We start from the raw sequence: 27,106 nt of genomic DNA on the forward strand, positions 1-27,106 counted from the left end.
AGGACAGTGCTGAGACACTCTCACTGGACTCCCACCAGACTGCCCTGACTTTCCAGTAAAGCAAAATGGTCTTGCTTGGCATGGATACTTGTGATCCCAGCACTCAGCAGGCTGTGGTAAGAGGATCATGAGTTTAAGTTCAGCCCGGGCTACATAGCGAGACACAATCTCAAAAAAAAAAAAAGATGGTACAGTGGCTCATGCCTATTTAATCCTAGCTACTTGGGAGGCTGATTTCAGGTGGATCACCATTCAAGGACAGTTCAGACAAAAAGTTTGTGAGACTCCCATCTCCAAAATAACCAGAGCAAAATGGACTAGAGGTGTAGCTCAAGTGGTAGAGCACCTGCTTTGCAAACACAAAGCCCTGAGTTCAAAACCCAGTCCTCCCCCCACAAAAAAAATGGTGGTACTTGGTGAATCTGTTTATAAAGAACAAACCAGTGTGATATTTGTGTTCTTTTTGATGCTCCTGTGCAGTTTCTTGAGTTTCTTGTGATATCATTCCTTCATTTCTAACAAGGACGTGTTTATACCTCAAGATGGGAGAAGGGTGACGTGGTACTGCTGTGGTCCAACCGTCTATGACGCATCTCACATGGGGCATGCCAGGTAGGGCCTGACCCTGTGAGGGACCTATAGAACACAAAGGACACCCAGAGTCCCTTGGTCACCACCCTGGACTCCACCCAGACACGTTCCCCAGGGACCTTGATGTTTTCCTCACCCCTCCAGCTCTGGGGTCCTCACCCGGGTGGGTGTGCGGGGTTTCCATGAGTGTGGTCACAGAATCCTTTTACTTATACAGCTTGAGTTTTCCTTACCCAAAATGGTTGGGACCAGAAATGTTAGATTCAGGGTTTTTTAGATTTTGGAATATGTGCATATATATAATAAGATTTCTTGGGAATGGGGCCCAAGTCTAAGCACAAAATTCATTTGTTTCATATACACCTGATACACATGAACTCAAGGTAATTTTATATAGTTTTTTTTAAAACAATTTTGTGCAAAGTTCCATGGTGTGGAATTTTCCATTTGTGGCATGATATGGGCTTTGGATTTTGGAGTATTTCAGATTTACAGGCTAGGGATGCTCAGCCAAGCTCATGTGCAGTGTGGGCCCCTTGAAAATGAGTGCTTTCCACTTCCTAGGTCCTACATCTCTTTCGATATCTTGAGAAGAGTACTGAAGGATTATTTCCACTATGACGTCTTTTACTGCATGAACATCACAGACATTGATGATAAGGTAAGGGGAGTGATTTACATTAAAACTTAAATACGAATGGGTAATAGGAGAGAAGATAGGACTTTTGGATAAGTAAGTAAAATGGGATAGGCTTGAGCTAACACAGATCTGACCTGGTAAACACTGTCTGAATCCCTCAATGCACCAATAATTACAGTGTGTGCAAACGCAGAGTCACTTACACAGATGTATAGATGCTGCTTGCAAAGCCTGCACATTGAGAGAGCAGGTTGGTTAAGAGTCCATTACCCTATAAGTGCTTTATGGAAGGAAGCCCTGCTCTGTCTCTGGCTCTCCAGGAAGCTGGGGTCCCAGAGGCCTGTTCCTTAGGCACCTGGAAGTTCTCAGTAGACCTCAGGCTCGCTGGGCAGATGGGAGATGGAGGGCAGTGTTGGTGTTCTATAGTTCCGCACTGATTGGGACCCATAGTTGTCTCTGCACCTCCCTCACTGTGACTCCACTGCTGAACACGGGGTGAGCATGGCTCTGAGCAGGATTGGTCTTCCTGCTTTTGCAGATCATCAGGAGGGCCCGGCAGAACTACTTGTTTGAGCGGTATCGAGAGCAGAAGCCTTCGGCTGCCCAGCTGCTGGAGAATGTTCGCGCTGCCCTGAAGGTGGGCCCCATGCCCTGCTTGAGACTCCCTCTTTTCCGCTGCCTCCCACTCTCCCTGCCTTCTGCTCTTGGCTGTCACACACTTGTAGATCACTGTCCCAGAGTGGCACCTCTGCGGCAGATGTTTATAAAGCAGGACTCGAGTCAGCTGCATCAGAGGCACCTGCCTCTGATGTGGTCCCTGGCCTGTGAGAAAGTCACCAGGCCAGGTGTGCAGGAATGGTGTGTAGAGTAGATGGCGTTCCTGCCACTTACGGAAAGCGTCTGATCCTTCTCAGTGCTGCCGATCCCCTCAACTCTCCAGTCCTCAACATCAAGGTTACGTCTAGGCTAAGACCTACTTCTGACCGAGATGCAGAAGCTGTGCTGATCCTATTAAAGTCATATTACCTTCACAATACCATAAATTTTCAGAATTGTGGAAGAAGCTAATCTCTCCAATCTAATATTTTCACTCTGAGTAAGCACTGTTACAAATGCTTAGTTATTTGTATTACATAGAATGAGCAGAAATCAAGCCATTTTATTCTCTTTAATAATTTCAAGTCATCTTAACTAATTATAGTAATAGTTACTAATATGTTTATGCTATTTTATGTCAAAAAGGAAAAAAGACATGAAATTAGAGCACATCTGTCTTTTGGGCTGACTGAGTTGGGCCTGCTGGGCTGTGGGGGGCTGCCTCACTTCTCAGGGATTGCTGGATGTTCGAACCTCGTTTAATCCCCAGACCAGCTCTCACCCCTACTGTGCACAGGGACAACTGGCACCAAATGCTTAAGTGCCCTGCCCAGTCCCACCTGGGGAGAGGGCAGCATCTGGTCTGCTTGGTCTTAGGGTCTGGGGCCTCTTGAACCTTGAATCAGCCTCAGAACCCAGGTTTCTGCAGTGTCTAACAGACGTCATGTCCTTGTACTTGTAGCCATTCTCAGTGAAGTTAAGTGAGACCACAGATCCTGACAAGAGGCAGATGCTCGAACGCATCCAGCAGGCAGTGACACTGGCCACAGAGCCACTCAAGCGAGCCGTGCACTCTAACCTTGCTGGAGAGGAAGTGGACCGCCATGCAGAGGTGAGCTCCTCTGCATGCAAATCAATACATTCTACACAGATCAATCTGCATTCAGAGTAAATACCCTGAGCCTGTGGTTGGGCAGCCCCATCATGACCTGGTAACCCTGTTCTTGGGTGGCTAAGTCAGTGCCCCTTCCATCCAGGACCGTCCATTCCCAGGGCCACTGGAATGGGACCTGGGATCCACATGAGTCCCATCCTGCCCCTCCCCTGGTGCTCCTTCCCACCCACGGTTTCTGCCTAGAACACAGTGGAACAGCCTTGTCTTGTTCCACAATTATCCAGTGGACCCTCTTCATCATTTCTTGGTAGTAGCAACTGGAGAAAGAGAAGCCAGGGCTTGAACAGCAGCAGCTATGGGTACCTGTGGGATTGGGGCCATCAGGCTGCTGAAAAGGCCTCCTTCATCCAAAAGTGAGGGCACGGGCTTACAGGGTGCTGTGCCGTCTTCCTCCCTGGCCTTCCCTTAGGACCAGTACCCTGGATACACAGGAGGGCCCGTCTCCATTCTGCCAGCGCCCCCTGATGGCCACTTGTGAATCAACAGAAAAGAGAAACAGCATAGCTGAGGGTCATGGTGCTGCAGGAGGTCCAGACCTCAGCAGTGCTCATCGTCACAGTTGCCATGTCCCCTACCTCGCCCTGTTCCCTGGGCCCACCTCAGCCTGCCATTCTACCATTTGCTCACATTTTTCTCTTTAGTTATCTCTTCTGTCCTCACACTGCATACCACTTGGGTGTGCTGTTTCTGAGCTTTATAAAGACAGGTCCTGTGATGGTCTCCCGGCCGTGAGCTTTCACTCAGGCTGTTTCTGAGATGGACCACATGCAGTTGAGGTCCTTCCTCCTGTGCATACCTTGGGGCACGCTGCTCACCTGTGCTTCTGAACCCCGAGGTCAGGTGACCTCGTTACCAACAATGCTGACATAAAGCCTTTTCCCCAATTGTTCCAATACCTTGTAAAAAAAAATTGTGGTAAAATATACATAACATAAAATTCCCCTTCTTCGACATTTTAAGTGCCCAGCTCAGGGGTATTGAGCATCTTCACGGTGCTTCTCAGCCATTGCCACTGTCCACCTGCAGGATTTCCTCATCTGCCCACACTGCAGCTCCGTCCCACTGAACACCAACTCCCCATCTCCCTCCCAGCCCCTGGCACCCACATCCTACTCTCTGTCTTTATAAATGTGACTGGTCTAGGGACTGCAGTGAGCAAAATCCCACGGTATTTATCTCTTTGTGTCTGGCTCATTTCACTCATTGTGAAGTCTTTAAGGTTCATCCATGTTGGAGCACATGTCAGAATTTCCTTCCTTTCTAAGGCTGAATAACATTCGTTTGTATGGATGGCCACTTCTTGGTTATCAATTGTCCTGTCAGTGGGCACTTGGGTTGTTCCCACCTGTTAGCTACTGTGAACACGGGTGTGCAAATGCCTGCTCACACCTTGGCTTTAGTTCTTTTGTAGATGCTGAGCAGTGGGATTGCTGAGCCATACAACAGTTCTGTTTTTAGTATTTCGAGAAGCCGTCATACTGTTTAACAGCAGTGCGTGAGGGTACGGTTTCTTCACATCCTTTTTTTTTTAATCTTTTTTTATTCATTTATTCACATGTGCATACGTTGTTTGGCTCATTTCTTCCCCCTGCTCCCTACCCGCACCCCACCTCGATTCCAGGCAGAACCTGTTCTGCCCTTATGTCTAATTTTGTTGAAGAGAAGGCATAAGCATAATAAGAGAAACAAAGCGTTTTTGCTAGTTGAGATAAAGACAGCTGTACAGAGATTCCTAGCATTGCTTCCATGTACAAATGTGTTACAACCCAAGTTGATTCATCTCTAACTGATCTTTATGCTGGTTCCTGTTCTCCTTCTTGTGTTGACCTCTGTTGCTTTAAGGTTTCTGTATTGGCTCCTCTGGAGCAGGGACATCAAACACTTTCATGTTTTGGGTTTTCTATGTATCCCCATACCTCCCATATGTGCTCTCCCCTTGTCATGTGACCCAAGTCCAACAGCATTGCTGTATTTGCCCTAGATCTAAAGTCCGCATATGAGGGAGAACATATGAGTTTTGGTCTTCTGAGCCAGGGTGACTTCACTCAGAATGATGTTCTCCAGTTCCATCCATTTACTTGAGAGTGATAAGATTTCATTCTTCTTCATGGCTGAGTAGAATTCCATTGTGTATAGATACCACATTTTCTTAATCCATTCATCAGTAGTGGGGCATCTTGGCTGTTTCCATAATTTGGCTATTGTGAATAGCGCTGCAATGAATATGGTGTGCAGGTGCCTCTGGAGTAACCTGTGTCACATTCCTTTGGGTATCCCCAGAAGTGGGATTGCTGGATCATATGGCAGATCTGTGTTTAGATTTTTAAAAAGTCTCCAAATTTTTTTCCAGAGTGGTTGCACTGGCTTGCATTCCCAATGCTGCTTCTTCTCTGTCTCTTTGCAACAGCCATCCTTGTAGAGGAAGATAGCCTCTGCTTGAGGGTTTGGCTTGCATTTCCCTGATGGCCGGTGATGCTGAGCATCCTTGCCCAAGCCAGGAGCTGTAGCGTGTTGCCTCTGGCCACACAATTGTAAGAGCTGCCTCAGGCCATAGCCCTGGGAATGGAATTGCTGGGTTGTAGAACATGTATTTGATTGTGCTCAATACTGCCTGCACGTTCTGGGCCTCTCAGGAGACACAGGAGTCAGCACCCAGTTGTCGTCTCATCTGAGGATTGTTATAGCCACATGGTGAGGACATCCAGCAGGACAGGAGTCTATAAGCAGGCCATGATGTGCCCTGGGCAGGAGACAGATCCTCCAGCCACGAAATGAGCTGTTTCTCCCGGCTCAGGCTGCAGTTCTGACTCCCAGAAGCAAGGCCAGGTCCTTCCCACAAACCACAGCATTGTGCAGAGTTCTTGGGCACTGCAGGCAGGCGTCCCGGCCACTCAGTGGAGGGCTCCTACAGCTGCAGCCGGCTTTCCTCGCTGTGGCAGCCACCTGCTGCCAATCCTTCCTGCCTGTGCAGACTGCCCCCGACACACACCATGTCTCCTCACCTGCTTGTGATCAGTCGTGACTCTGGCACCTGACTTGCCCCTTCCCCTGGAATTGTTGGTTTTTTCTGAGTGGTTTGTAAGCATGCTCTTATATGCTAAACTTCTGTCATTTAAATGTTTTGCTACCATTTCCTCCCAACTAGGAGCCTTCCTATCCACTTTCTTTAAGTGAACAGAGAGGAATTAAATTTATCCCTTCTTTCTTTGTGTGTGTGTGTGTGTGTGTCTGTGTGTGTGTGTCTGTGTGTGTGTGAGTGACATCAGCGATTGATGCCAGGGCCTTATACATGCTAGGCAAGCGAGTGTTCTACCATTCAGGTATACCCAGAGCCCTTTTTCATATTTATTTTGAGACAGGTTGTTGCTAAGTTACTCAGACCAGCCTTGAACTCTCAATTCTCCTTCAACCTCCCAAATGTAGGTATGCACAACTACACCCAGCTTACATGTTAACATTTTTGCATGTTAAGAAATCTGCTTGCAGGTATTTGTGGTGCACACCTGTAATCTCAGCACTCAGGAGACAGAGGCAGTAGGGTTGAGAAGTCTAGGCCAGCCTGGGCTAGATAGCATGACCCTATCTCAAAAAAAAAAAAAAAAAAATTAAGGCCACCTGTGTGTCATCTTTGCTACTTCCACAAATTTTGACATTACTCACTTTTGAACAACTTTTAATTTCCGGTTTGTCTTTTTTAAACCCAGCACTTATCTAGAGATGTGATTTTAATTCCCAGGTAATGGACTTTTCAGATTGACTTATTGATACCTACATACAACTCAGTAGCCCAGTGGTCAGTGCATGTCTGGCTGTGCTGGGTCTGAGCAGGTGCTGGCTGTACTGTGGGCTCAGGTTTCAAAGGCTCAATAGTGCCAGAGAAGATTTTTGTATTCTGCAGTGACCAGTGCCCAGTTCTCTGCATCACCCAGCTGGTCCTGCCTGTGAGCCTTGCTGTGTCTTTGCCGATTCCTTTGCCAGCTCAGCCAATTTACACAGCGATGCTTAAAGTCAGCATAGCCGCAGTCCTCCTCTGAGGTAGAGGCGCCGTGTCTCCTGGTCCAGCACTGTTTCTCAGAGGGCTTGTTTTCTTAGCAGAAGTGAGCTGTATACACCTCCCCCCCAACCTCCTCATCATCAGCTTCTGCCTCAGCGCTGCCTTTGCTGTGACCCAGGGCTGCCACCCAGAGCCTCTGTTCCACATCAGATGTACAACAACACGGATCCATCATCACAGCATCCCACAGAGTGGTGCCATGTCCTAAAAGTCCTTGTGCTCCCCTGTTCACCCTGCCTCCCTCCACCCCTGGCTACCATTAATCTTAGTGTCTCCGTGGCTTTGCCTTTTCCAGAATGTGGGAGTTGGAATCACGCAGCATGTGCCTTTTCTCACTGAATTCTGTTCAAAATAGGAGAAATCAATGTCCCTCCAGCTCTCACTCAGTGTAGGACACTCTACTTCTGGTCACCAAAATGTGGGAGATCACCTCCTCCTCCGATACACACATAGTCAGTCCCAAGTACCACAAACTGGGCATCCTACAGGTGACTCCGTGCTGACACTGTCTGCTTGGAGATGGTGGCAGATTGCCTGGTTCGTGCTACCCCACTTAAGATACTAGCCACAAGCAGTATGTTCTCCCTAACTTGTGACCTATCAGCTGTCATGACAGGGCCCCCATGATTCCTCCTCAGGTCCGTTGATTTGCCAGAGCAGTTCACAGAGGTCAGGGAATGCAAGCGTTCTCTGGAGTATTAGAAAGGACGTTACAAAGGACCCAGGTAGACAGCAGGTGAGGAGATGAAGGGGTGGTACATGTGGAAGGAGTGTGCAGCTTCTGTGCCTCCTCCAGCCTTGTCCTTTAGAGTTTTTGGGAGTTTTGTTGGTTTTTGAGAAAAGGACTTGCTGTATTGCCTGGGCTGGCCTGGAACTCTCGGTCCTCCTGCCTCTACTTCTCAAGTGCTGGGATGTAGGGTTTCACCCCCACACCCAGCTTCCTTTGGGTTTTTGTGGAGACTTCATTATGTAGGCATAATGGCTACTCAGTCATGGCCACCGTGGAGGCTCAGCTCAGCCTTCAGCCCTCTCCCCTTCTTGGAGGTCCAGAGCTGGTACTGAGAGCTCCCTCCCTCTAATCCTACGCTGGGTCTCTTGGCAGCCAGCCCCGCTCAGGGGCATACCTAGGTGTAGCTTTTGCATTTGTCCTGCCTGGTGTTCTCTGTGCTGTGGTGTCTGATGGTAATTTGGGGACACACTCGTCATCGGTGCTGCAAACATTGCTTCTGGCCTTCCGCTCCTCCCACCTTCTGTACTTATCCCATAGTCCCTGGATATTCTGTTCTTGCCAGCCTTTGTTGCTTTTGCTTTCAGTTCTGGAAGTTTGTAAGGGTAGGGATCCCTCAGCCACATCTGGCCGCCGCTGTGCCCATCAAGGATGCTCTTCATTTCTGTGATAGTGTTTCTGTTGTTCTTTCTCAGAATTTCCACCCCTGCTCACGATGTCTATATGCTTTTGCATGCTGCCTGCTGGATCCATTAGAGCCCTTTGCATGTTAACCTCAGTTGTTAAACTCCCTGTCTGATAATTCCAACATCCCTTCCATGTCTGGTTCTGATGCTTGCTCAGTCTCTTCACACTGTGGCTTTGCCTTTTAGTATGCCTTGAATTTTTTGAGGGCTGGGCACAATGCTGTGAGTAAGAGGAGCTGCCTGAAGCAGCCTTCAGTGGCAGGGGGGGAACAGTCACACATTCTGGAGATCCGTGAGTAATGGCTACATCTTCCTCTCCTGGGAGCTGTGCCCTACACTGTGGCTCTCGCAGATGCTCCTCAGTTTTGCCCACATATCTGGAACAGGATGGCTGAGCCGGCTGGGGTTGGGTATTTCTTTCCTCCCTGCTCAGCTGTGATAAAGCTCTAGCTGGCTTTCTGGTTAAGTAGTTCTGCTGAGGTCAATGTCTTGGGCTGTTTTGTGCTGCTATAACAAACACTGTAGCAGGCATGATGGTTCACATCTACAGTCCCAGCACTCTTGATTTGCATCTGGCCAGGGCCTTGTTGCTGCACCATCCTGTGGCAGAAGGCAGAGGGCAGGAGAGGGCATCTGTGGGCAAGACAGACAGAGATCGAACTCACTGCCTCTGGCTGTTTTATGATATTCATTAATCTGCTCACAAGGGGACCTCTTGACCTCCACATTTCCTAACACTGTTGCCTTGGCGGTTACTTTTCCAACTCATGCTTTGGGGGACACAGCAGACCATGGCTGGCAGGCAGGCTTCTTCATTTCAGAAAAGTCCTCTTCTCTTTGTCCTGCAGAAGCATGAGGGTAGGTTTTCCTCAGTCTTCACTGTGATCAGGCTCCCACAGGTAACATTCAAAATAGTGTGGCTCCCATGGCAAGTCCTCCCTAAGCCTTACTTTACCATTTAGCCATTCAGTTGTGGCTCTCCTGCACTGCCCTGGTCCCCACAGCCAGGGCACGTGTGTGCTCTGGTGAGCTGCGCCTCCACACACCTGTCCTCTCTTCAGTTCTGGGGCTTCCCGGTGACCTTGCTTTCCTACCAGATCCAAGAAGATTTGTTTCTTTTTCAGTTTGTTTGCCTTTTACCTGCTGTGAGAATGGAATGGCGGTTTCCAGACATCTTATATGGAACTGGAAGCCAGAAGGCTTTATTGCTTTCTTATTTATATATTTAGAGGCTATTTCATTAGGTGTTTCAATCTGAAAATGGTTATTTTTTGCAAGACATTGTATCTTCTCTCATGTGGACCACTCAATTCCTAGACATATCCACAGCTCACTCGATTCCTAGGCATATCTAGCTCACTGTGCTAGATGACTAGCTTTGGCCTGGGGTCCTACCAGCCTCTGTCTTCCCCTGCTACCAGGCTGCCTTTCCCAAGCCTGGACCCATCCTTCTCCCTCTCTCTAGTGCCTGTTGTTTTGCAGTGACTGTTTGAAATCCAACCTCATGCTCTATGTTCAATGGGTGGGCCCAGCCAAGCTGCCTTCAGACTTGCTTAGGCTTCGCATCACCAGTCTGTCTTGACCATTGTGTGGTCGCCACTTTGATCAGTCCCCTTCCCTTCCATGCTATTCCCACACTCTGCCCTGTAGTGCTTCCCTTTGACTTGGTGCCATGCATGTCGCTCAGTAGCACCTCAGGGTAGCTGCCTTTCATGTGGTGCTGGGCATTGAAGTTGTGTGGCCTGAAGTGGTCATTCCTCCCCATCCCAAGCTGCATAGTATATCAGAACACTTTAGTCATGCAGCCCCCAGCTTTCACACTGTTGCTGTCCTAAATCTGTCCTTTCGAGAGCCTTGTGTACTGATGATGTTATTATTCCTTATTTGTTTATTTCATCTGTCCTCTTGCATCTTGGTCTTTTCTTACTGGGATGGTTTTCACTTTCCTGAATTCTGTCTTCTTGACCCACTAGAGGTTCCTGGAGCATCTGGGGTAACGTCACCTGGGCTTGTGAAATGCAGATTCTTGGCCCCACACAGCTTCTGCTGTGTCCCCTACAGCATGAGTTGGAAATGTAACTGCCAAGGCAACAGTGTCAGTTTGTTATAGCAGCATAAAACAGCCAGGCCCGGGGCCTGCCTTCCCACAGCTACCAGGGGTGCCCGTGCTCCACTTTGGTGAATTTGATGTCAGAAAACTGGAAGGGACCAGACTTTGCTGGTGCCCAGGCTTTCTTAAGAACAAGCTGCAGGCCTGGGGGTCTCCGTGCGGTTAGTAGCTGTTAGTCTTCTTCTCAGCACCTGGCAGACCTGAGGACTGCTGGGTTAGAAGTGTTGATGGAAGCTCGGCGTTCCACTGTGCTTTTAAAGAGCTTAGAGCGGTCTCAGCTCAGGCATGGCCAGTTTCTCTGAACACTTGGGGTCCTTCTTCTGTCTGCTGGCCCCAGCTGCTGGCGGAGGTCAAGGACAGGCTGCTCTTCAAATGGCCCCACTGTCTTTTCTGTCTGGCTCCTTGTAAAGTCACTCCCCTGTTTTGGCTCTCTGCTGTTCACTAAAACATTGTAAAAGATTTTGTTTTACTTCTCCTGTCAGATATCTTGTGCTTACCACATGTGGGCATAGTTGCCTCAGTTCTGAGAAGTCCTGTGCTATGTCCCCAGGTATCCCTTGCTCCTTCCTGTTTACCTCTGCCTGGGATTCCTGTCAGTTTCGGGGCCAGCTTCTCCCCTGCCCATTGGGCCTCCTAACTTGGCTTTCCCCTGATCCTCCGGTCTCCACTCCACTCGGAGTGTCATCTTTAGTTCTCTCCTCCTATTCCCATCAGCCAACTCGCCTATCCTCCAGAGCATTTCTGCTTCAGCAACTAGCAGATTTCATCTATGAAAATTCCATTTGTTTCTGTTTTCAAATCTGCCTGGGCCATTTGGATGGCATCCTGTGGACTGCCCTTGCTTGTCACCTTGGGGTTCGAATGTCTTTGTTTCTCTAAACATGTGACACTTCCTGTTTTTATTGTTTGTTAGCTCTTGCATCTGAGTCTCTTGATTATCATCTCTGCTGACTCCCCTCACAGTTGCTCATCCTTGGCCCTTTGGTGACCTTGACTAGGACCTCATTCTCTTACCATAGTCTGGCAGTCCTGAGGCAGAATGCAGATGTTTCCCTGAGAGTCAGGAGGCACCCACTTAGGGCTACCCTTGGAGGGGGGATCTGTCCCTTCACTTGGATCAGGCCCTTTATTTGCCTTCCAGACAGTAGAGCAACAGCCTCTGCCTCGCTGGGGGTGCACGCCCTGCCTTTCTACTTGTCTCCCCCGGTGCCCCACCGTGCCTGGGAGGGATAGCCTGGGAGGGATACGAATGTCCTACAGATTTTCCCTGTCAGGGTGGGGCTGCTGTGTCCCCCTGGTGTCCTCGCTCTCTGCAAGTCATCTTCCTGCACTCTGTTTCTCTCCACTCTTTATTCTTTGCCTCTTGTAAGGCCCCCCCATCCTTGTCACTGCTAGATTGCCATGCTGAAAATGCCAGGTTCGTCTCAGGAAGAGCGAGGACAGCTGCTCCTCTCTGTCGTGAGCATGGTGGGATGCATTCACACCAACAGTGGGAGTGCCGATTCTGTGGATCATGCTGGTCATGCCCTTGAATTCAGGCCCAGACCATGTGTGGCCAGCCCTTTCTCTTTCTCTTTTTAGATATTGCTGGAGGAGGCAAAAGATTTGCTTTCTGACTGGCTGGATTCCACATGTGGCAGTGAGGTGACCGACAATTCTATTTTCTCCAAACTGCCAAAGTTCTGGGAAGGGGAGTTCCATAAAGACATGGAAGCTCTGAATGTAAGTGTCTCGGGTTGTCCTGTCTGAGTCTCAGGCCAAGCTCCTGGTTTCCAAATTCCTGTATTGGTAAAGCCAGAAGGCCTTGTGTCACCCACATCTTCATTTTGCAAGCTCAATTAAGAGGCTAGATGAACACTGAACCTGAGCTAGGGGACATAAAGTTCTTTAAAAAAAAAAAAAAAAAAAGAATTTTCACATTTATTGTCCCCACATATAGATACCCAAAAAATAAATCAGAAACTCAGTGGAAGCCAGTCACAGTGGAGCACACCTGTAATCCCAGCACTCAGGAGGCAGAGGCAGGAGGAACTCAAGTTCACGGCTACATAATGAGACCCTGTCTGAAAAAAAAGTAAAAGGAAGAAGAAAGTCAGGACAAAGGACTCTTGTAAGTCAAGACAAGTCCTTGTTATGATTATCACTAATGCCCCAGAGGGCCCTGGTAGAGAGGAGGAAAGAAAAGGCTGTGTGAGGCTCCCCATTGGACCTTTAGGCACCCTTGGCGCTTCCCCTGCAGGCCTAACACAGGGAAGGTGTGGGTCTTCTGCCCACCATATCTTTCATTCTCATGGCTGTCCCTGAGCCAGGCCTTATCATCCACATTTTGCAGACATTTGGCCCATGATCACAGACAGCTAGTGGGGCAGGGACACAGGTGAACCCACCATCCCCGTAAGTCTGGAATGGGAAGCCTCCATGGCCTGGGCCCAGGGTACTCATCTGTCCTTAGACCATCCCAGGCTTCTTGTTTCACAAATTGGTGAGTTTTCGCAGGGCGTATTTGTCAGAGGCTAAAGTGTTGAAAAGGGAAAGTGCCAAGATTTCCCTTTGTTACCCGCAGGTCCTTCCTCCTGATGTTTTGACCCGGGTTAGTGAGTATGTACCAGAAATCGTGAGCTTTGTCCAGAAGATTGTGGACAACGGTTATGGGTAAGCATGGACTGCCCTCGGGCCTCCCAGCCTTCCAGAGGGAGTAGCTCCCCAGCTCTAGGTCCAAGTCCAGAAAGCAGGAGAGCTGGTGTTGGGGAGGTATGGGGGGGGGACACAGTCATGCTCACCCTATGTGTGACACTTTGCTCTATACTCGGTCTCCAGCTCTACTGGCGATTTTGGGATTGCTCAGAGTTAAGATACTGAGGTTTTTCATTTCCTGGTAGCTGCTGTTACAGTGGATATTAAGCAGGCAGATACCACCACATTGTGTGAAGCAGGAAGCAAGAGGGAGAGAGTTAAGCTCCAGCCCCCAGCAGTTGTCCTTTTGCAGCTCTGGCTCAACCCAGGGCTGAAGAGCACATGTCTAGTTGATCAGCCTTCCAGATGGGCCTAGTGGCCCACACTGGCACCGTGGAGAGCACCTGGCTCTGCGTTCACTCAGAGGCCCAGTAGTTAAGACCACAGGTCATGGGCCTAAGTAGCCTGATGAAGAACACGGGCACTGCAGGGCCTCAGGGGACGTCAGAAGCATGTGTGTACTGTTGCTTGGCTGTGATTTTTAGTGCATACACTACCCAGCCCCAGGTTCACTGCTCAAGCATGTCCAACCCAAAGAAACATACTCCACATCTCTGCAGTTAAGATTTAAGGAAGCACAGATGGAGGCACACTGGGACTCACGTGTCCATGGACAGTGCTTGGCACCTTCCTACTGTGCCTCTTCTCCAGGAGCGCTGCTCTGCAGGGCCAGTGGGAGCCCAGGGGCAGCCTCAGGTTGCTGCCCTACCACCAGCTGCACAGACTGGATGAAGGAGGAGGGAGGTCTCCATGCTTGGTTCCTACAGCAGTGGCGTCCCTCCCCACCTAACGTAGGTGGCTGCTGGCACAGCTGAGAGCCTAGGTCAGGGAAGACAGTCACATAGGATAGAATAATGTGGAAACTCTTTATAAGAGTGTAGTGCAGACTGAAGAAGGTAGAAGAGAAGAGAAGGTGAACCACATGGGCCTGTGTTGTCACCAGGCAAGGCCTGAACTGGAGCCACATAGTCACAACCACAGGACTCCAGGCAGAGGGTCTGCATGGGACACTCTGCTGGACAATGAGAAGGCCACTTCCAGGGCAGGAGGTGTCCTTGTTGCCTTTATTCAGCCCACACTACTGGTAGCTTTGTACAACTACAGGGAGGGCAGGGAGAGCAGAGATGTGGTGACCTTGGCTGTGGTGGTCTCCCAGCCCTCTGTAACCTCCACTTTTAGTCCTGTGAACTGTCTCGGTGTCCATTGGATCCCCCCATTCTGCTTTTATTTTCCAGATATGTTTCAAATGGGTCTGTCTACTTCGACACAGTCAAGTTTGCGTCCAGTGAGAAACACTCCTATGGGAAGCTGGTGCCCGAAGCTGTTGGGGACCAGAAAGCTCTTCAGGAAGGGGAAGGTAAAAAGCAGAGTGGGACACACAGGGGCAGGAAAGCCAAGAGGCAGACTCTCCTCCTTGTACACAGCACAAACCGTGTTTACCTCCCAGTCCTGGTGGGTACCCACAGCCACCAACGGGGATTCACTGACAAGTGCTTCTTCTCTTGAAAGGATTTTAGTTTTCCATGCAAGACCATGAAGTGCAGTGTTTGTTAGGAAACACAGTGTGAGTAACCTTTGTGCAGGCCTGACAAGCCAGAGGCTGGAGCCTGGGTTCTGCGGCCAGTGCAACTGCATGTGCAGTTTTGGGGTGGACAGTGGGGCATTAGGATATGTGTGGAGTAACATACGTTAACCGTATTTATCCAAATGATTTAGATTCAGATGCCAGGCAGGATCACATGTGAAGCACTCTGACAGGTGTTTTCCTGCACTTGTTTCCTAAATCAGTCTGGGAACATACCCAATGCCCAAGGTTGGCAATGTCCAAGATCCCTGCAGAGTGGGGACTGTTCTCACACTGGACACACCTCACTCCTGCCCCTATGTTTCTGGAAGGCAATTTACCTATTAATGATAGGCTGAGCTGTATCAGACCCTGTGGCATTTGAGCCTGAGCATTCATAGGCATAAAACGGGTGAGTTCGTGGTGACACAGTCTCCAAGAGGACCCACACCATAGACCACCACGTGCCTAGAGCCAGATCAGCTGATACCATGATCAGGCACTTCTCAGAAATGGAGAGGTCCAGCAGTCAAGAGATAATACAAGTAGGAATAGTTCACGGGATGGTTTGAGAGACCAGGAATTAAAGAGCATTGTTCCTTTTGAGCACCAGAACCACATGTCAGGCCGAAGAAGGAAGTCTAAGCAAGTCTCCAAGAGTCACTTTGTTCTCTGACTGCAGTGCAGTCGCACAAGGCATCCACGCTACAGGGATGAGAGTGCTTTACTCCTAAATACCTCGGAGGAAGGAAGATGGCAGAGGCTGAGGAGGAGCATTAAAGCTGGAGCACAACAAGGGTGCCTTTGCCGACACTTGGAGGCCTCAAAGCACTTGTGATGAAAAAGAGGAAAAATAAGTGAGCCAAGCAGTCAGGCAGAAAGCTTGAAAAGGAATAGCGGTGAGAGGAACGAAAGTAGAGAGGAAGAAATAAAGACAAAGGCCAACTAGTGAGGTAGTAGCAAGCTAAAAGCTGGCTCACCACAAAGATTAACAAAGTAGAAAAACTTGTAGTTGGTAGGACGAAAACAGAATGTACCTGTAGATATAATGGAGAGTTTCCAAAATCTTTGGAGGGAATTGTGAACTGCTTGCGCTGCACTGGACACAGGTACAGGAAGAAAATGGTCCAGCACATGAAAGGCAGGTGGGCTTGGGGAACATTCTGAGCAGCAGGACCATTGGCACTCATCTTCTTGCTCTTGGACCCCCTCTGGCTGTCCTTTTCCTTCAATATCTGTTCTTGGACCTGCTCTTCCAAACTGACCTTGCACTTGGTTCAAGTTTTAGGAATGGCAGGAGCAGAATCCAGCAGTAAATAGGAAGGGTTGTACAGCACACAGACTTTCCTTTAAGGACATTTCTCTGCCTCCACCCCTGTTGACCTCTCAGACTGCAGCTCCTGCCACTGACCTGGCAGGGACTTAGCAGAGAAAGGGCAGGTAACAAGGAATGTGGGTCTTACCTGGTGGCCTGCTTGATCCTCCAAGTAAGAGCACACATGTGCTCAGAAGGCATGTAGGGGAAGCCAGGTGGCAGAGAAGCTGGCCTGATAGAGGCCAACCCTGCAGAGAACCTGGGAAATGAGACAAGGAGGGAGGACAAAAGGGATTACATGATTTATTTCTCTTTCTTTAAAAATCTAAAACAAGAGCTAGAAGTGTAGCTCAGTGGCAGAGCACTTGCCTAACTCGCCTAGCATGTATGAGACCCTGGGTTCCATCCCCACACTGGAAAAAGAGGAAAAACAAAAAACAACAATCTGGCACAGATAGTGAGCTTTATAAATAATGACAGTTGGGGACTTGGGTTGTGAGAAAGAGAGACAAATGATCCCTTTTTCTCTGTTACATATTTTTTTTAAATATGTGTTTATAAGTAATCAGAAACTACCTAGGCATGGTGGTGTGCATTTCTAATCCCTGCTACTTGGGAGACAGAGGCAGAAGAATCTCAAACTCAAGGCCACCCTAGCAAGGGTAGCAAAAAAAGCCTGGCACCTGTGTCCCACATGTGTAATTCTAGCTACTCAGGAGGCAGAGATCAGGATCATGGTTTGAAACCAGCCCAAGCAAATAGTTCCTGAGACCCTATTTCAAGAAAAACTCATCACAAAAAGGGGCTGGTGGAGTGGCTCAAGGTGTAGGCCCTGAATTCAAACCCCAATACCACAAAAATAAATGAATAAATAAAGGGCTGTGTGGCTCAAGTAGTAGAGCACATGCCAAGCATATTTGAGGCCCTGAGTGCAAACCCAAGTACTACAAAAATAGGAAAGCGATTGGATACAGAGATTCAAGGTAACTGCTCATAATAACAAGTTAAAAGTGTGTGTTATCTGACTAAGGGTGGCTCAGAAATCCTGGAACTGTACAGAGCTGTGTTTCAGAGTCTTGCTGGCTAGGGAAGAAGTCAGAGTAGAGACAGTCCTCGTGCTTCAGTTGTCCGTGTTTTGCTTAAAGAGATTGTCTTTAAACCTACAAATCAATTCTTGGGCTACAGAGTGGTGTCAGTTGTCTTGTACTCTGCCTTTGGTACATATGTCATATCAGAAACCCCATGTTTCAGAACACCCTTAGCCCTGCTTTCCCTCCCCGTTTCTCAGACAGCTCAGGAGGGTGGAGTTTGTCTTTCCTGTTCCAAGGCTTTCCACTGGCACAATGGACCCAGGAAGGACATGGGCCAGCCAGACCTTGAGGGCCAGGGCAGGCCCTGATGTTTCAGATGGAGGCAGAAGACCTTTACTTGGCTCGCTCACCAAACAAAGGCTGATTGATTCTCTCAGTGTGGAAGTTAGGCCAACTCGAATGTTACCCTTGTCCACAGGTCCTTGATGTGCTTGTGGTGACAGTGCCATCATCTGTGGGACTCTAGACATCTTGTATCCCGTGCACTTCTTCACCCTGTAGATAGGCCATGGACTAGACACCTCTGAGCTGGTGTGAATCTGTCAAGTCCACCCAAGACCTTACTTCCACCACTACTGTGAAGCCCTGAAGGGCTTTGACCTTGTGGCCTGGTGTACTTCCTATAGCAGGTGCCCTGCTACCTGTGCCTGGCCTTCTGGGTTGCCCTGTAGCTCTTTCACCTTGTGTCCCTCATGAACTGGGGGGAACAGTGTTCCAGCTTCCATGAGGTGGTGCACAGCAGCTCAACCACACCCTCATACCTCCTGGAATCTGCAGGTGACAGCTACCTGGGCTGTTGATGTCAGGATCCCACCTGCATGAGCCAGGGTCCCCAAACTGCCACAGTGAGCTGCATGTCATGTCAGCTAATTCAGCCTAGAGCACATGGTCTGTCCTAGGGATGTGGAGTGTCACGGGTGCAGCTGTGAGGAGGCAGGGCAGGATGAGCATGGCTCCAGGCTCCCAGGTTTGTCTTGAACCCTGCATAGGAAGCACTGGCGTCAGAGCTGGCTACGGTGCTTCAGAAGTCTGGGTACTAATCAGCACCAGTGTCTACTGTAGGGACTTGAGGAAGTGCTTGAGCTAGGTTAATAAACTAGTAAAAGGGGTCACGTACCGAGAGTGGCCTAGTGAGGCCCGCGGCATTCCTGTGGGTGCTCCGTGCTGAACGCGCGCCTGCTTCCTTACTGCTCCTAGGCGACCTGAGCATCTCAGTGGACCGCCTGAGTGAGAAGCGCTCCCCCAGTGACTTTGCGCTGTGGAAGGCCTCCAAGCCGGGAGAGCCGTCCTGGCCATGCCCCTGGGGAAAGGTGAGTGCTTGCTGGAGAGAGGCTTGGGGCTGAGAGGCAGCGGGATGAGGCAGTGTGACAAGAAGCTGGCATCAGTCAGCCTTGGTCCCCCAAGAAGCAGCTCTGCATGTGAGAGACATTGCCACTGGGACCGGAATCTGGTGTTGGCATAGCACAGTACTGCCTTCTGCCTGGGACCCAGATGTCACAGAGACTCCCTGGACCTCTGGATGAGCTGCTTCTCTTCCTGGGACTCTTCCTCTGTTGCCTGTAAATGGGGTGTGGTCAGATTTGGCCACTTTGGAGACCTCTCCATTCTGGTGTTCTGTAAGTTGAGCGTTCCTGGCTCTGGAAGCCAGATGGCTGCATGACAACAGTCCTGACTGAGTACTGTGAGAAGGGGTGTGGCCATCTGCTACTTTTTGAGTGCTGGATTCTGGAATAATTTCTAAGCTTCAGCCTAGTCTACGGCTCACAGTAGACTAGTTTGAAACTACAGATGAAGGTAACCCTAGTCTGTGTGTGTGTGAAGTTTAAGCCTATTACAGTGAAGTGCTGAGAGCTTCAGGGTCATTGCCTCAGGGCAATGTCGGCTTGGCCAGATGTTTGGTCTGTCAGCATGGGCCCTTCGGATCTCTCTAGGGTCGTCCAGGATGGCACATTGAGTGCTCTGCCATGGCAGGCACACTTCTGGGAGCCTCGATGGACATTCATGGGGGAGGATTTGACCTCCGCTTTCCCCACCATGACAATGAGCTGGCACAGTCAGAGGTAGGTGAAGACAGCAGCTGCCATCCTTGGTGGAGAGTACAGTGTCCTTACTGTTGTGCTGGTTAGAACCCATTAGGGCCCTCAGGAGGGCCTCTCGATAGAACTTCTGCATCAGGGTCTGAGGAGAATTTGAGCCCTGACCATTTAGTCTGATTTCCCATGGTAACAGCCTAGCTTTTGCTAACAGGCTCGGATTCAAACCAGTCCCCCATGCGGTTCCTAGGAGTGGTGGTATCTGCTATGCTGGTGTGCACAAGCAAGACAACTGTGTTCAGTGTCTAGCACCTCTCGGCAGGCAAGGCCCTGCCCATGGCAGTCATGCCTTCCTCCTGTCTCTTTGCCTGCAGGCCTACTTTGAAAACGATTGCTGGGTCAGGTACTTCCTGCACACAGGCCACTTGACGATTGCAGGCTGCAAGATGTCAAAGTCCCTAAAAAACTTTATCACCATTAAAGATGCCTTGAGGAAGCACTCGGGTAAGCAGGGCTTCTGCCAGAGACTGACGTGCGCTCTTACACAGACGCATGGTCACAGAGGCTACTCAGGAAGTAAGCACCATCTTACACTCTTTGCTCCCCAGCGCGGCAGCTGCGGCTGGCGTTCCTCATGCACTCGTGGAAGGACACACTGGATTATTCCAGCAATACCATGGAGTCTGCTCTACAGTATGAGAAATTCATGAACGTAAGTCCCCAGCGCTTGCTGGAGATCGGGGAGCACTGTGAGTACCTGTGGTCACTAGGTTCTTCTGACTAAGGCCAGGGTACAGGGGAAAGTCGTGCTGGTGGGAAGGTGAGCTTGGTGCTACTTCCTGAAACATGCAGAGTTGAAAAAGGCCATGTGTACACGCGGGATGTGTCATTCTGACTGGGCCTTCGCGCCTGGTGAAACAGGAGCATGTTTCTTTCTCTTGGACCACTCGTGTAATAGCATCAGTGCAGTTTTTCACTTTTTTTTTTTTTTTTTTTTTTTTTTGCGGTACTAGGGTTTGAACTCAGGGCCTTCACCCTGAGCCATTCAACCAGCCCTGTTTTTGTGAAGGGTTTTTTCCAAGATAGGGTCTTGCAGAACTATTTGCTTGGGCTGGCCTTGAACCACGATCCTCCTGATCTCTGCCTCTTGAGTAGCTAGGATTACAGGCATGAGCCACCAGTGCTTAGCAGTTTTTCACATTTTGCTGAAAATAAATCACACTGTGAGAACATCAGAAATTTCTAGATGGAAAAGTTGCCTTGATGCTACTAAACTTACTTTTCTAACTTCAGGAGTTTTTCTTAAATGTGAAAGATGTCCTTCGTGCTCCTGTTGATATCACTGGCCAGTTTGAAAAGTGGGAAGCTGAAGAAACAGAGTTGAATAAGAAGTAAGATGGAGTCTTTTCTTTGGGTCTGTGAGCGCACATTCTGGTTCTCTGCTGGCTGTGGGGCTCGCCCACCGTGACCTGACCTGGATGACCAATTGCACATCAGAGCATGCAGCTCTGCAGATGGAAACTGCCCTGGCTGTGGAACTGCGTGGGAGTTTCTGTAGGGTGGTATTGGATCTGACCGCTCATGTTCCTTTCTCCTCCTTGCTTAGCTTCTATGACAAGAAGACAGCAGTTCATGAAGCCCTCTGTGACAACATCGACACCCGCACTGTCTTAGAGGAAATGCGGACCTTAGTCAGTCAGTGCAACCTCTACATGGCGGCTCGCAAGGCTGCACGGAGGAGGCCTAACCAGGCTCTGCTGGAGAACATTGCTCTGTACCTTACCCACATGCTGAGGGTAAGTCAGGCCCCACACGGCCCAAACTCTTGCCCACGTGGCCCAGGAGACCCTGACATAGGCTGTACACTGCCCTGTAGCATCCATGTTAGAATCGAAGCTACTCCATAGCCAGAACTGTTTCTTTGCCTCCACTTCACTCTGCTCCCATCTTGGAGTTTGAAAAGCAAAGCCAGTATCAAGGCCTCAGCTACCAATATAGTGCCACCATAAGTATAAGGCCAGTGGGACCTTAGGGCTCATTGTCAGCCTCAATAGCTTCAGGCTGGCAGAGGGACAGAGTATCAACTGAGCCAAGGCTTGCCCTAGTGGGATAAGGACACCCTGAGATGGATTTCCAGGGCTCTTGGAGCTACGCTTTTCATCCTTTCCTTGGTCAGTCATAGGGACCCACCCAGAAGGGCTGCCCTCTGCCCCCACAAATAATGGAATACTTCCTGGGCTGCAGACCATGTGTCATGCTTCGTCTCTTCATCCTATACCTGTTAAGTCCTGTGTCCTTCTTTTTCTAGATCTTTGGGGCCATAGAAGAGCAAAGCTCCCTGGGTTTCCCGGTTGGAGGACCTGGGACCAGCATAAATGTGAGTAGAGCACACCTGGGCAAAGGGTCCCCATCTGTGCAGAGCCTTGAGTAAACTGCAGCTGCCCTTTAATCCTGCCCAGTGTGTGTGCCTTGGGGCCACCCACCTCTCCCACTGCCTATTTCCTGGAACCCAGCAGGAGTCTCACCTTTCTCTACCTACCCTTTGGACACAGAGACTAGCCCAGGGTCCCTTCCTCACTGTCCTCCAGGCCAAGCCTCCAGTCAAGCTTCAGATACAGTTGGGCTGGAAAGCCATCCTCAGGTGGAACAGTCATTGTCCCTGACTGGTGTGAGGGGTGTTTCACTGCTATGTTATGTTGTGCTATGAGCTGTCTGGCACCCTGGCTGGGTGGGGTGCTTCTCAGCCCTGGATTATATTTCAGCCATGCAGCTTCACAAACTCATTCTCAGGTTTTATCACATGTACTGTTGTCCCTGGGTATTGATCCATGGGGGATTGGTGCCAGGGCCACCCAAGAACACCAGAATCCTCGAGTCCCTTAGATAAAATGGCATAGCTTTTGCACACAAACCACACGTCTTGCCGTGTATGTTAAACCAGCTCTAGATTATTCATGATTTCTGATACAGTGCAAATGGTGTCATGCTGTATGGTTTAGGAAGTCAGGACAAGATGAAGCCTGCATATGTTCAGTGCAGGTGCAGTTTGGTTCCCCCATCTGTGGTTGGTTGAGTCCTTGGATGTGAAGCCTGAGATGCAGACCCTACTAATCTGTGTTCAGCACACGCCTCATTAAAGACCACGTCTATAGACAGCGCAGAGCTTACACTGATGGCAGTTCTCCAGCTACCTCTGCCTCATGGGGCTGGGCAGCATTGACATGGGCCCAGGGTCTACCTGAGCCCCTGCTCCATTGGCTGCTGCCTGGAAAGCAGGAAGTAATCATCATGTGGAGCCATCTGCATCCCCGTCAGAACCTGCAAGAAAACTCACCCAGAACCGACCTGCTTGTCCTTAGTTGGCTTTGCCATCTGCAGTGACAAATGGGCCACATGTGTCATGTGTCAGTTATGTTCCTCTGCTTCATCAGGGCTGCTCGTCTAAGTCATTTCTCCACTCTCCTTCCCGTGGAGAATGCTCTTCAATCACTTGGCTAGGAAGCATATATAAATATTGAAATATAACAGCTGCTATCTTAGTGAAAGCAGGAGCTCAGCACAGAGTAAAAAGGCAACAACCTTCTTAAAGCCTATTCCTAGAGATGAGCAGTGCAAAGAACCCCTCCTGCAGGTGGAGCTGCCGACACTGCCAGGAATGCACTTCCCCAGGGAGACAGCCTGCGGTGAGGCCACAGAGGGCCTTTTCTTACTTTAGAGCTGGCCATTGGCATGGTATTTTTTAAACTTTGCTATTTATGAGCTGTCCATGCTGCCTTTTAGACAGAAAACCTACACAGCTCCTTTGTTCTTTTATGCAAATTCTGAGGTATTTGTTTTCTTTAAGAACCAAAACCAAAATACACCTCCTGGGTAAAAAAAAAGAAAAAGGTTTTAGTCTTCAGCAGTGCTGTAGCCATGGGGAGAGCTTTAGACCTGCTGCACCCTGTGCCCCGTGGCCTCATTAGCCCTTTGAAGTTGGCTTGTTAGCAATAAGCAGCTGCACATGAGAGTGCCGAGCAGAATCGTGTGCCCACGGCTCACACCGTGTGAAGTTCGTGGGCTGACTCAAGTCCAAAGTGCTGTAGGAGGCTGGATGTCGGTGGCTCGCACCTGTAATCCTAGCAACTCGGGGCAGAGATCAGGAGGATCTCGATTCAAAGCCAGCCCAGGCAAATAGTTCCTGAGCCACTACCTCGAAAAAACCCTTCACAAAAATAGGGCTGGTGGAGTATGGCTCAAGGTGTAGGCCCTGAGTTCAAACCCCAGTACCGCAAAAAAAAAAAAAAAAAAAAAAAATGCTATAGGAGCTGCAGTGATGAAGCTGGTCCCAAAGTTCCTCAGTGCTGGCCATGTGCTCCAGTGTGGTCAGCCAGACTTCCCAGGAGTCACCAGCCCCAGACCTCCTTGAGACAGACTTCAGAATCATCCAAGAGTCCCCTCGGGCATTGTAGACTGAGCTATGGTATGGCTGCCTTTCTCCTCCGCTGCCTGGGGCTCTGAGCCCTGCTGGAAATAAAGGCCTGGAGTCACTCAGGAGGTCCAAAACCTCTGTCTGGAGAAAGACTGGACAGAGGACATTTATCTCAGGCTGAAGAGTGCACCGGCCCAGCCAGCTGGCACATTGCCTACTCTTTTACTTTGGTTACTGAGCTGCTGTGTATCTGAGAGACAGGGAAACCTTGTTCAGAGGCCCAAAACAACCCTGTTGGAGCGGTAGAGAAATGTGCTGTGAGAGATGGTGCACAGACTCAGACTCTGCAGGTCTGGCCCAACGTGGGTCTGCACTCTCTGGCCTCATCCTCCGCATTTCTGTAGGGAGTTGCATCTCATGCTGGTGTTCAAGTACTTGCTGGTGTACCAGTAGAGGGCACAAGCACTAAGAGCTCCTGCCTAGCAAGTGTGAGGTCCTGAGTTCAAACTCCATACCACCAAAAAAAAAAAAAAAGCTGCGTAGTTAATGGACATGGTTACCCTGACCAACATGCGTGTGAGCACAGATGAAGGCCCGTTCGTGGCCGTGCAGACAGGATTCTGGCATCTGCGTGTCTGAGCTGAGGAGCGCATGTCAACATCAGCAATGGATGGAGTAGAAAGGAAGCGTTGAGCTCCCTGGCCCATGTCCCCTCTACTGGGTGCCCTGAGTGCATGTTACTCACCTATCTAGCATGGGCCATGTGTCAGGGACAAGGTGCCTGAACTGTGGTGGCCAGACACAGTAGCACTGCCATTATCCCTGCCCTATGGTGTGTCTGCTAAACTGTTAGGTATTCAGTTATAAATATAGGGGTGGCTTCTCTTATGAACCAAACCCATTCTTTCCACAGCTTGAGTCCACAGTCATGCCCTACCTGCAGGTCTTGTCGGAATTCAGAGAAGGTGTGCGGAAGATCGCCCGGGAGAAAAAAGGTGAGGCCTAGTGGCTTTCTAAGCAGGGAGTGGCTGCTCGCTCTGCACTGAGCCTATCATTCTGCCCCTACTTCTTGGGCACTGTAGGCTATTTACCTGGACCCACCACATCCCACTAGCCTCAGGCCAGAATTGCTCCAGGTGAGAGGTGTGTTTGATGTAGAACAGCTGAGGCTAGGGCCAGCCCTGGATGTGAGGGCCAGGGTATCAGGCAGGATAAAGGGCCCTCAGCAGTGGGGCTCCTTCCTGCTTCTGGCCATCCCCAACTGGGTACACTGGAGTGTGTCCTATCCTGCTGCACAGTCAAACGTGTGGGTCAGAGAACCTCCTGCTGGGAGCTCCTGGCTTCACTGTTCTGCCTGAGGCCTAGAGCTGAGGGGTCCCCCACTCATGCTTTGCTGTCTATGCACAGTCATTTCTCCATCCTTTGATGTTCTGAGGTGTGTATGGTTTTAGATTTGGCGAATGTTAGATTTGTATATTTTATATTTGGGGGAATTCTTAAAAACACATTGGTAAGCCAGGTGCCCATGGCTCACACCTGTAATCCTAGCTACTTGGGAGGCAGAGATCAGGAGGATCATGGTTCAGAGTCAGTCCAAGCAAATAGTTCATGAGACCCAAACACAAACCAATACAAAACAGGTTTGGAGGAGTTGCTGAAGTGGTGAAGCACCTGCCTTAGAAAGTATGAGGCCCTGAGTTCAAACCCCAGTACTGGGAAAAAAAAAAAGCAAACCCCAGCAGGAAGCAGTGTTGGACAGACTGATGGTTGCTGGCTTTGAGCAGTTCTGACCCTGTGCGCAGGAAGCACCGTTCCCAATGCTCACTGGGAGTAGGGTGCTGGGCCTGGCCAGTTGCTTCCCTCATGATTTTACACTTGCCAATGTCACTGGGGCAGGGGTAACGCAGGTCAGAGGCGCTGCAGACAGTGCTCCCTCCTGAGGCACCCAGTGGAGTGTGAAGTTGCACCTGGACTCATCTGGCCTAGACCATGCAAAGCCTGACATGGGACAGTGTCCAAGTGGGACATTGTCCAGGCAGGGCATGTAGATGATGGAGCAGAACACCCAGAAGAGCCTCGGGGAGAAGCTGCACCTTGAAGAAGCATAAATGGGCCCTGGTCTGGTGGAGCAGTTCAGGGAGGGATGGAAGCCAGAACCTGGGCCTATTCTGGAGTGCCGGCAGTAGAACAAGAGGCAGGAGAAAAGCACAGGCCCCATGAGGAGCCTAAGCCTACTTTGTCTGGGAACAAAATGTAGGACCAGGTATGAGAGAACAGACAGGGCAGGCCTCAAATGCTCCATGAAGAGGGGCTTGGGCCTGGCCTGCAGTTAGTGGGGAGTAGACATTCCCTCTCAGCCATTTGAAGCACTGAAACCAAACTGCAGAGAGCCCATCTGGCCCTTCAGCACCTGTGCATGTTCTCTGACAGTTTCAGCAACACTGACTTAACAACATTGTTGTGGTTCTGATCTCAGGGTGATCATTCTCAGAGGCAGTCTAGCCTTTTTTACCTTCCTGTCAGGAAGGCCGAGCCCATGCTCCATTTGGAGGCCACTGGCTGTACTATGTGCGTGCCACACCACAACCCTGCAAGGACTCAGCAGGCCTGGGATGGGGACTGGCCAAGTTCTAGCTTCTGCATAGTGGTACTAGCAGGCAAGGGGCTTGCTTGGGCCCCCAGAGCAGCCCCAGTAGGCTGACCATGAAAGTCATGTGGTTGCTGGTTTTTTACTTTGTCCTGTTTTGTTACTCTGAGCCAGTGGACAGGGGAGAGAGATGTGGGTCACACTAAAGTAATGAGAGTTATTTACCAGTCTGCCTTTCCGCGACTTCCCCACATGGCCACTTTTCCACTCTAAAGCTCAGGTGGACATTAGGTCACCTTACCTGAGCCAGAGGCCTTGGGGCTCCTGGGACCTCAGCTCTTCCCATTGGAAAACCTTCAGGGCCAGAGTCAGCCTATTAAGCATGAATCTCCAACACTGTCCCCCCCACCGCCTGCCCCCGACAGCAGCAGCAAATGTGATTTTTGTTGGCCATTCACTGTTACCACCTCCTGGCTATTCCTGTGACTTTGGCTGGCTGAGGAGAGAAGCAGAGCAAGTTGCAAGGTCCAGGGCAGGCCCTCGGCCGGGAGGGCAGTGGAGAGTGGCTCTCTCTAATCTGAGGGCAAGTTTCAGAGTCAGTAGTTGTAAATCGAGTCATAATCAAGGTAGTTTACAAAAATCTTTGTTTCATGTTGATACCCTTGAATCTTTGAGAGAGCTTGGCCTCCTGTTTGTCCTGTCATACCCAGCCTGGGCTGAGACTGGAAAGGAGGTATCCACTGGAGGCCAGCTGAGGCCAATCGTGAAGTGAGGGGTCAACCTGCAGTGCTGG

General features: G+C 50.0%; 1 protein-coding gene across 2 annotated transcripts in view; it reads left to right on the forward strand.

Moving 5' to 3' along the window:
- Positions 1–27,106, forward strand: part of Cars1 (cysteinyl-tRNA synthetase 1) — a 45,661-nt gene that overhangs the window by 12,806 nt on the left and 5,749 nt on the right. For both annotated transcript variants that reach the window (XM_020168799.2, XM_020168800.2), the window contains 15 exons: positions 524–612; positions 1,156–1,252; positions 1,770–1,868; positions 2,790–2,939; positions 12,161–12,301; positions 13,143–13,231; positions 14,548–14,669; positions 18,480–18,592; positions 19,214–19,342; positions 19,690–19,819; positions 19,924–20,027; positions 20,609–20,706; positions 20,922–21,111; positions 21,624–21,692; positions 24,640–24,721. In XM_020168799.2, coding sequence (XP_020024388.2) covers positions 524–612; positions 1,156–1,252; positions 1,770–1,868; positions 2,790–2,939; positions 12,161–12,301; positions 13,143–13,231; positions 14,548–14,669; positions 18,480–18,592; positions 19,214–19,342; positions 19,690–19,819; positions 19,924–20,027; positions 20,609–20,706; positions 20,922–21,111; positions 21,624–21,692; positions 24,640–24,721 — 1,702 coding nt within the window. The remainder of the gene's footprint in view (positions 1–523; positions 613–1,155; positions 1,253–1,769; positions 1,869–2,789; positions 2,940–12,160; positions 12,302–13,142; positions 13,232–14,547; positions 14,670–18,479; positions 18,593–19,213; positions 19,343–19,689; positions 19,820–19,923; positions 20,028–20,608; positions 20,707–20,921; positions 21,112–21,623; positions 21,693–24,639; positions 24,722–27,106) is intronic.

The sequence above is a fragment of the Castor canadensis genome, chromosome 1, assembly GCF_047511655.1.
Source record: "Castor canadensis chromosome 1, mCasCan1.hap1v2, whole genome shotgun sequence".
NCBI classification, from domain to species: domain Eukaryota; kingdom Metazoa; phylum Chordata; class Mammalia; order Rodentia; family Castoridae; genus Castor; species Castor canadensis.